At 41.0% G+C, this 10,040-nt stretch overlaps 1 protein-coding gene across 2 annotated transcripts in view; it reads left to right on the forward strand.

Annotated features, from left to right (window-relative positions):
- The window catches only part of LOC109248010 (ferritin light chain-like), a 67,640-nt gene extending 62,120 nt beyond the window's left edge, over positions 1 to 5,520 (forward strand). Inside the window, exons 3-4 of one of the 2 annotated variants that reach the window (XM_053891714.1) lie at positions 4,123 to 4,692; positions 5,141 to 5,520. In XM_053891714.1, coding sequence (XP_053747689.1) covers positions 4,123 to 4,692; positions 5,141 to 5,145 — 575 coding nt within the window. In that variant the 3' untranslated portion in view covers positions 5,146 to 5,520. Of the gene's footprint in view, positions 1 to 3,740; positions 4,693 to 5,140 lie in introns of those variants that run through there. The other variant, XM_053891715.1, reaches the window with a different exon arrangement.
- The last annotated feature ends 4,520 nt before the right edge of the window (positions 5,521 to 10,040 follow it).

Below are 10,040 nucleotides of genomic sequence, written 5' to 3' on the forward strand. Positions count from 1 at the left end.
GAGGAGACTGTGTGCGTGTGCGCGTGTGTGCACGCGCGTGTTGTGGGAGAGAAAAATTAGAAACTCTTCGTTTTATAACTGTGCCTGGTGTCAAGCTGTCCCTTGTCTAAAGTAGATGAACAGCTTAGAACTAAATTGTACCCCTTACAGTTCCTTTTAGAAAAATGACAAGCAACAGAGACCATTTTGCTGTTTTTTAGCATCAGTTTTCATGTGAGTTCAGTTTGGATGACAAGTTCTTAAGCAGCCATTTCACAGCCTGTCAGTTTCTGCGTTGTTAGGGATGTTTTCACTTTTAAGTACTTCTGTGCAGCTATTAAACAAATCAATATGCGGTTCCAATATAGGGAGTGCTGTCAATTACAGTAGAGGGCCTGATAAAAGATGCAAACAGTTTCTTAGCTGGAGCTTTGGGTCTGTTTGGGCCTTGAATATGTGAAAATGAGACACCTGAAGAGAGTTACAGATTTCCAGCGATGCCAGAAGAGATTTCAGATGTAGACTCTAAAACCCCTATATTCCCTGTAAATGGAAGTAGCAAAGAGGTATACATATATAAAAAGTCTTTATTTTATCCATTGAATAAAGTCTTTATTTTATCCATTGAATTCATGGTAAAAATGTACAAATTGGGGTTTCTCATTTCCACTGTACTCCGGTACCTTCCAAGGTCAAGTAGAGAAGCAGGCTGGTGGTGGATACTGTACATGCCCTGCCCAAATACTATCGGATCCCTTTTGGCAGTTTGGTGTGCTCAGCACCCAGTTCTGGTGTGCTTTTCTGCTAATGACTGGCACCTGTGACCTTTGGCTGTCCCTTGAGATACCGGAGTTGTTTCACCTGTATAAAGACCATGGGAATTTATATTTCTCTGGGGATCCCCATAGCCAATGGACAGGACTATGAAAATCCAGTTGCCTTGCCCCATGTTGAAATAAACACTAAGTGTAATTTACACTCCAAAGCTAATAAGCCTCGAGATTATTAGGAAGCTCAGACTTTTCCTGAAATTGCAACCTCGCTTCTTGGCCTCCTTTCTTTCTCTGTGCTGCTTTCTGCACTCTCTTTTGGTCTCCCCTGGGAGCACTTTCCCAATAAATCACTTGCACAGGAATCCTCATTTCAAGGTCTGTTTCTGAGGAATCTGACTCAAGACATAAGCATTCCACAAAGTCTACATTGGAATGAGAGAGGAGATGAATTTATTATTCACACGGGATGTTCCATAATCTTACCTCTCCTATAAAGTAGGTGTTCATTAGATGTTTCTTGCTACAGTGGATGATGATCTTGGGCTGGAGAAATGAGAAAATGTGAAGAGACTTCTGCTGCCTAGGCATTGCTCCCCTTCCCTCCACAGCTGAGAGTGCCACAAAGGACCTCAAGAGGTGTTGCTGAATCTCACTTAGGCATGGGAAGTAAGAAAAGCTGGTTTTGTTCGTGTTTTAAATGAATTGGCTCTTTGGCACCCAAGGCTGTGCCTCTGTGCTTTCATACTTAAAAGGACATTGCCACTGAGAAGAGTGATTCAGCCAAACAGGTCTGCAGCGAGGACGCTTGGATCAAAAACCTATTGGGATATGAATCTGATACTTACCAAGGTTTGAGAGGATCCCCAAAATTTTACTGCAAAATTCATTAGTGATACAGCACTATTTTAAGTGCTTTCTACTTGTTTGGCAATGTTTTCTCATGTATTATATAATTTAATCCTTGTGGTATACTTGTGAGATATTAACAGTCCTATTTTATAGGCAAGAAAGCAAGCTAAGGCTCAAAGAGCTTATGCTACCTGCCTAAGGTCACACTCATAGTAAGTGGCAAAGCTGGGATTTGAGCACACATTGACTTGCTTCTGACAATTATGTGCTTGACCACCTATCACAGCACAGTTCCAACACTGACTGTCTTCTCTCTAACATGATGAGGGAAATATTTGTCAAATTGTGCACAAGGCAGAAAATGATCTCATCTGAGAAGGTTTATGTAGACATTTTTCTTTTCCAAGAAGAACAAATAAATGTATAGGAAATTGAAATATATTAAATGAGCCTGACATGTTATAATACAGATAATATGTTATATGCTGAAGTTTTCTCTAAGCCCAGCATTTTTTATTACAAGGTCAATATGATGACTAAGGGTTAATGCACAGGGTAAAAAATGAACATTTTCTTTGCAATCATTTGGAGGGTATTCCATCTTGTATAATTTCTTTCCTATTTGGGTATATGTGAGGATTGTTCTTGGGTTTGAATTTTTGTTTTTCCCCTCCCTCCTAACCTCCAGCCTCCTCTTTTTGCTCTAGAACCAAGACTAGAAAGGCTGCACAACTACTTCCGTTTTACCCCATTCCCCCCAGGGTTGAAAAATGTGCTATTCCTGAATTCTAACAGTTTTTGCAAATTCCAAATGCAATATGAGAATACTTTTGGGCACAACCTTCCATGAAAAAAATTTACAATTTACAGGATATATGCCCGTATTTTGGCTTCAGCAGTGAACGGAGACTGCAGATCTCTTTTTGAAATTTTAACATGTCAGTTTCCAGCAACATAGAAAATAAAAGTTGAAAGTAGCTGCAAAAGACTGGGTGGCTCAGTGGGTTGGACGGTTGGGCATCCGACTTCGGCTCAGGTCATGATCTCACCATTTGTGAGTTTGAGCCCCGTGTCGGGGTCTGTGCTGACAGCTCAGAGCCTGGAGCCTGCTTCAGATTCTGTGTCTCCCTCTTTCTCTGCCTCTGTGTGTGTGTGGGTGTCTCAAAAATAAACATTAAAAAATATTTAAAAAAAAGAAAGTAGCTGCAAGAGAATGAATTTTTATTTTCATTTAGAAGTAGGTCCAAGGTTGAATGCAAACTTTCCTCTCTGGGTTCAAATATTGTTTATCCTGAATAGCATATGCCTTCCTGTTTGACAGAAAACACATTAAAGTGTTCTAATTGTGAAACAGCCCCAGGCAAGTGGTATTTAGGAAAATAAAATGCTAAACATGAAATCACAAACCTGGAAGAGACCCTGTGAGATCATCTAGTTCTACCCTCATCTTCCAGCTGAGAATAGCTAACTCATCCTGTATGGATTATTTTCTATTGTGGTAGGATTTATAAGTCTACACTTTCATCTTTACTTCCCTTTCACATGACATGTCTAAGTTAATGGTGGAATATCTGGGTAATCACAAGAAGCCACCAGTACCTAACAAAACACCTGGCACATAAACGGTATCCAGTAGATCTTCTATTAGAAGGAATAAATGCATCAACACATGAAAAAATGAAGCCTGACTAGTAGAAAATTTATGATGGGATTCTTACTGGTATGAACTATGTCCAAATTCAATGTCTTAGAAGCTCATCCATTTCTCATTCTATAGTGTAGATTTTGACCTTCTTAATAATAATAAGTAAGGTGACCATGTAATGTATATTCCAAACAAGGACCCTTTTGAGTGTGAAAGGGGATACTATTTTATTTATTTATTAGGGGAAACTATTAATAATTGCACCAGGACAACAAGACTGCTCTGGGCAAACTGGAACTAATAGTCACCCTGTAAACGAGGCTTTAGGAGCAGGAAACGATAAATTCCTATAGACTCTATAAAATAAGAAACAAGGGAGTTTTAAGTCACAAGTGAAGACTGGAGGCATTTCACTATCGATACTTAACATTCTTAACCTTGAACGTTCTTACCTCATCTTGTAAGTAAGAAACGGGGCAAAATGAGAGGTAAAAACTCCTTTCTAATAGTTAGGAAAGAATTAAACTCTTATCAAAAACTAGACTTAGAGTTCACCCTGCAGCCCTCTAGAACTGTCTATTGGATTGAACAGACTGGGTAGCCCCAGCCCTTCCCTACCTCCTCCTATCCCTGCCAACCTCTCACCTCTAGGCCCTCCCCTTCAGCTACAACTTCCGGCGGAATCCTCTTTGCTCTCCCGTGCTTCCAAGACCCGCAAGCACCGTATTTTACGCTTCGCTCCTCACGGCTCACCAACCATGAGCACCCAGATCCAGCAGAATTATTCCGCCCAGATGGAGGCTGCACTCCAGCGCCTGGTGAACCTGCATCTGCAGGCCTCCTACACCCACCTCTCTCTTCGCTTCTATTTTGAAGGAGGCAACGATGTAGCTCCGAAGGGCATGGGCCGCTTCTTCCAAGAGTTAGCTGGGGAGAAGCGTGAGGGCGCCCACCGTCTCTTTAAGATGCGAAACCAGTGGAGCGGCTGCCCCTTCCTTCAGGACTGGCAAGAGCTGTCCCAAGATGGGTGGCGTGGCAGCGTGGACGCCATGGAAGCCGCCATGGCCTTGGAGAAGAACCTGAACCAGGCCCTTTTGGATCTGCATGCCCTGGGGGCCGCCAACGGAGATCCCGGTCTCTGTGACCTCCTCAAAAGCCACTTCCTAGAGGAGGAGATGAAAGTCATCAAGAAGATGGGCGACCACCTCACCGACCTCCGCAGGCTGGCTGGCCCTCAGGCCGGGCTGGGCGAGTATCTCTTCAAAAAGCTCACCCCGCAGCACAACTTGGAGCCTCCCGTGCAGTGCCCAGCAGCCTTTGAGGAACCCGTCTGCATTTACCCAGTGTCAAGATGTCCGCTCGAGCTTCTTTCTTCAGCCAGAACGCAACTTTTCAACCATGCTGACAAGCTTGCCTATGCTGTGAGATCAAATGGAAACAAAAAAGGTTCTTTTTGCAGGAGTGGGAGGTGGGGAGGAAAGCTAGGCTGTGGGGAAAAATATGAAGAATAGGAGAAAGGTAGCGTGTTTAATCCTCTAGGTTTTCTAGAAATTGTACCTAGCTTTTGTGAATTGCTTGTGTGCATTGAGGATCTGATACACGATGGTTTCTCTGTTAAGAAAAATGAACTTACCTATTCATAAAATGCATACAAATTTAGAGGTTTTAGAATTTCTCTGAAGCCATTATTGGTACTGGATTAGATCCCGTTGTTCTAAAATTTACCTTTGGTTTTGCCTAGCAGAGGGGAGATATGAGTGCCTTGTGCTCACCCCCAACCCTCAAACTCATGATAAAATGACTTTCCCGCTTTTCAAGTTGCTGTGATGCCATCTGTTATGTTGAAGATTATAAGAAAAGCCCTGTGAAATTTATCTTTTATGTTTTCAATTAGGTTGATACCGAGAATACTGATGATGACATCATACACTGACCATCTCTATGAAGCCTCTCAAGAGAAATTTCTTTCTGGTCTCAGTATTGCGAATAACAGTTCTTTGCCTGGGTAATTGATTTGTTTTTGTTTTATGGACACTGCAAATGATTAAGTTTCCTTTTCTGACTGCCTGTGAGAAAGCTTAGAGCCAAATTTGTGGTCCACCCGGTGTCAATGAGTAGGATTGTATAAGCATTTCTCCACAAGCTTCATTTCTGACTCTTCTGTCACTAATTTCTTGGTATATTTTATGGTTTCTTTTAAGCCACCTTAAACCATTTCTAGAACAAGGTTGTGTGTAAATAGATAAATAAACTTTAAAAATGCTGATTGAAAAACTGGCTGTGCAGTTCATGTAACAGAAAAAAGAAGATAACTTTAAGGAAGTACTAATAGAGCCAAAGTGGCTCTACACTATTAGAATGGAGATGGGTCAGATGGAGGTTAAATTCCAGAAGCCAAAGGAAGGAGAAGCAGTAAAATGTAGCATTCTTTTAAAAATACATTGGATTTTTCTGGTTTCTGATTTTTCTAGATTCTACTAAATCTCTAGTCCGACAGATAGCAATCTAATAATTGTGTATTATTTTCCATGCACTTTGAAAAACTGGAGTTGTAACTTGTTCTCAAGCCACAGAATTGAAAAAAAGTCAATTCTCTTCCTACAGCAACTTTCCTTCCTGGAGCAGGAAGACCAAAGTCATACTATCATTGCTTTTATCGTCCAAGGGTCAGAGGCATAGGAAGAACATTTTACAGAGATTGGGACAAGTGTTTTTCTCAGTTAAGGAGAAAACCATATCTTCCTGTTTTCATGCAAAGTCTTTTGATAATAAAAAGGAATGTACTGGAAAAGTTATTCCTGGAGAAAGGAATTCTACCCATTTGCTGGTAGTCGCCAGTAAGAGATGGAAGGAAGCAGTTAACAATTTTCAGATTTGGATTAAAACTCAGATCTCTGTACTTAAAATATACACTTCCAATCAAAATTATTTTAACATTGGCACTCAAACACATAAATCAAAATGAGAAAAAAAAGGGGTGCCTGGGTGACTTAGTCGGTTGAGTGTCCGACTCAACTGATTTCAGGTCATGATCTCACAGTTTGTGAGTTTAAGCCCTACATCAGGCTCTGCGCTGACAGTGTGGACCCCACTTGGGATTCTCTCTCCCTCTCTCTGCCCCTCCCCTGCTCGTGTTCTCTCTCTCAAAATAAATAAATGTTTTTAAAAATTTTTTAAATGAATGAGAAAAAAATCACCTAATATTGTGAGATCAATTGAAAGACTATAATTTAAGGTAGATTGTTTGGGAAGAAAGATGCAAGCATATATTTCCAAATAATGGCATTATATTTGTCATTATTTATTAGTGTCTTTTAACATCAATAATGGGGCTGTACAAGAAAGTTTTATTAAAGTCTCCCAAATAGGCTGAAATGTTCCTTGGGCATCACATAATTCTTGAAAAACAGCAACTTGTGGGGCAAACAAATCATTCAAAGACATATGGACAACATATTAGTTTGGCTTTTATTTTTTTTTTTTTGTTTTTACTGTTTTATTGAGGTAAAATTGACAACTAAAATTATAATATATTTAAAGTGTACAACATGGTAATTTGATATACATTTACATTGTGAAATTATTACCACAGTCAAATTAATGAATACATTCAGCACATCACAGTTACCTTTTTGTGATAAAACTTAAGATATACACTCTTGACATATTTTAAGTATACAACACAGTATTGTTAACTATTGTCACCATATATTAGACCCTCAGATATTATTCATCTTATAACTGGAAGTTTGTACTCTTAGTTTGATTTTTAAAAATGACTTAAGGTTCTTAGCAAATTTGCGGGGAAGTGGGAAGTTGATGACATTAAAGCTCTAGAGATTATTTTGGACTCAGGTCCCACAGTGATTTCCTTTATGGCTAACCACTGTGTGTGTGTGTGTGTGTGTGTGTGTGTGTGTGTGTGTGTGTGTGCGTGCACACGTGCACACACGCTTTCACAGAGAGTTATGGTAAATAATTCCTATAGGCTATGACTAAATTCCTTATACAGAGGCCCCTGGGTGGCTCAGTCGGTTACGTGTCCAACTCTAGATCTCGGCTTAGGTCATGATCTCACAGTTCTGTGAGTTTGAGCCCTGCGTCAGGCTCTGCACTGATGGTGTAAAGCCTGCTTGGGATTCTGTCTTACCTTCTCTCTGCCCCTCCCCCACTTGTACTCCATCTCTCTCTCAAAATAAATAAATAAACTTAAAAAAATTCCTTATACCAGCCTTCAAGGCTCTCCTTGGTCTACCATGTCTAATCTATCTTTTAAATGGAATTTTCTACCACTTCCCTGTTGTTGGAAGTTTGGGGAGTACCAGCTGTTCATCTTTCATCCAAGTTCTGATCACTTACAACAGACACAAGAAGTCAGATGGAAATCCAGATAGCTTTATTGGTGATGAAACCAAATTGGAGAGTGTTAGGGCTTCGTATTGCCACATCCTGAATTAATTTCAACCAGCTAGTAGTTCCAGGAAGTGAAGCTGAAACAAAGAGCAGAAACCAGGATGGACCAACCAGAGGCAGGCTCAGCCTTTTCTGATAACCCCATGGAGACTGGAACCCAGGGCAATGCTTATTGCCCAAGGGAAGTGGGAAGGACATGGCAGGCCCTATTGCCTTGCCATTGCAGTGACCCTGTACTACAGCCAATGTGCACTTCATAGACATTAGTCTCTCAGAGTTCCCTGTTAGGGACCAGAGTGGATGTTACCTCTCTTTTATAGAAGTGTGAGGCCTAGGACATAAAGGTCTCCTGCAAAGGACTGCAGGAGCTCTCTGCCTTGGCCCAAGTGTTCAGTTTGTTGTCCCAGTACTTGAAGTTGTCATGTGGCTCCCCTTACCTGGAAGGCCCTTCATACCCCTCTTAACCAAATCAAACTCATTCTACCTTTCAGCCTTGTTTAAATCTACCTTGTTCTGTGAAATCTTCCCTGATGAACCTGATCCACTCATTTGGCATGGATTCATCTTGTCTTCATTGTCTTATGGTACCCACTAGACTGTAGGCAAGTTGGAGTCTGAAATACAGATAGCATGGTGGTTGAGCAATGGCCTCTGGGCCAGACTGCCTGCCTGTGTTCAAATCCTGCCTCTACTCTAACTCATCATGGTCTAATCTCTTCACTTTTCTTGGTCCCAGCTTCCTCATCTAATAAACTGGACATGATCACAATAAGGATAATACCATCCAACTCACAGATTTTAGGGAGGATTAAATAGGATAAACCATGTAAAATCTCTACATTGTGACTCAGCACATGGTAAATGCACAATAATTATTAGCTATCTTTATCAACTGACTTTATATCCCAGCAGAGCTTAGTAAAGAGCTATGATAGGAACATCTCAAAATAAGTTTGCTTCTCAGTTTTAGGAAAATAGATAACTTTAGATTCTAGACTCTTCCTTAATGATCATTCCTCCCTCTAAATAGGCCCTATGTGTAGAAGTATAATATAGGTATTTGCTGATTTCTTGAACGTGATGTTCAGTGAGTAGGAGCGGGAAAAAATGAAGGAGGACCATTCTCTCTTCTGCCAAATAAGCAAAGCCACCTTATTTAGAACCTGGGATTAATTGTTTTAATTACCACACTGCTAAAAGCAGGCATGACAGCATTTTAACCTTTCTCTCAGGAAGGACAAGCCACACAAAGGGGTCATTTCAGAGCTGAAACTAATTAGCTGCTGGCTGCTACTCTTTGCATAGTTTCCAATTCTTGGGAGTCTTCTCTGCCCACTCTTCACCCACACATCCTCCTCCTTCCATTTCATGGCAGCCTTGGATATTCAGCATGAGGGAGCAGAGACTGAATAGGCACAGTCAAACTCCAGGCATCACTGAAGCCTTGAACTTCTTTATTTAGGGCCTGTTTAAAGCTCTGTTTTGTGTGTATGTGGGGGGGGGGAGACTACTGTGCAGTTGACTGTTTCTCTCCAGAAAGATGTACGGTCTTAAAGGGTTTGGTTAAAAATGCTACTTATTTAGGGGCATCTGGGTGGCTCAGTTGGTTAAGTGCCCTACTCTTGATTTCGGCTCAGGTCCCAGGGTCGTAGGATCAAGCCCCATGTTGAACCCCGCAAAGAGCACCATGTCGAGCCCTGTGGAGCCCTGTGTTGGGCTCTGTACTGACACTGTGGAGCTGCTTTAGATTCTCTCTCTCCCTTTCTCTTTGCCCCTCCCCCACTCACTCACACTCACACACACACACACACACACACACACACGCACGCACACTCTCTCTCTCTCAAAATTGATAAACTTTAAAAAATGCTATTTATTTTACAAGAAGGAAACATTTTTATTACATTCATGTCATGTTATTTATCTCCATAAGCCATTTATCCACCTCAATGAATAGTTTTTTCTTCACAATAATAATGAAGCAGGTGCTAATACATAGGGAATTAGGAAGGGGGCCACACATTAAGAAAGAATTTGGAATTAATATAAGGTTTCAACTAAGTATAAATTCTTTAAAAAGCAGACATCCTCCTCAGGATTTTAGCATTTCTGATGGCTAAATTAGGGATCATAAGAGGAAGCCGAGAAAAGGTCTATATTTCACCAGGAGACCTCAAAGGTCCCCCAGCTGTGTATGGTGTCCGATCAAAGTGTGGGAGATGTGAGCAGAGGGGACTATTCTGGGGTTTAAAATCAAGCACATATTCCTGCTAAAAATTCCTACCCTGAATCTAATAATGAGAGACCATCAGACAGATCCAAACTGAGGGGCATTATACAAAGCAACTTGCCTGTAATTCTCAAAAGTGTGAAGGTCAAGA

Source organism: Panthera pardus, unplaced genomic scaffold (genome assembly GCF_024362965.1).
Source record: "Panthera pardus isolate Hobbes unplaced genomic scaffold, ASM2436296v1 HiC_scaffold_27, whole genome shotgun sequence".
Classification (NCBI taxonomy): Eukaryota; Metazoa; Chordata; class Mammalia; order Carnivora; family Felidae; genus Panthera; species Panthera pardus.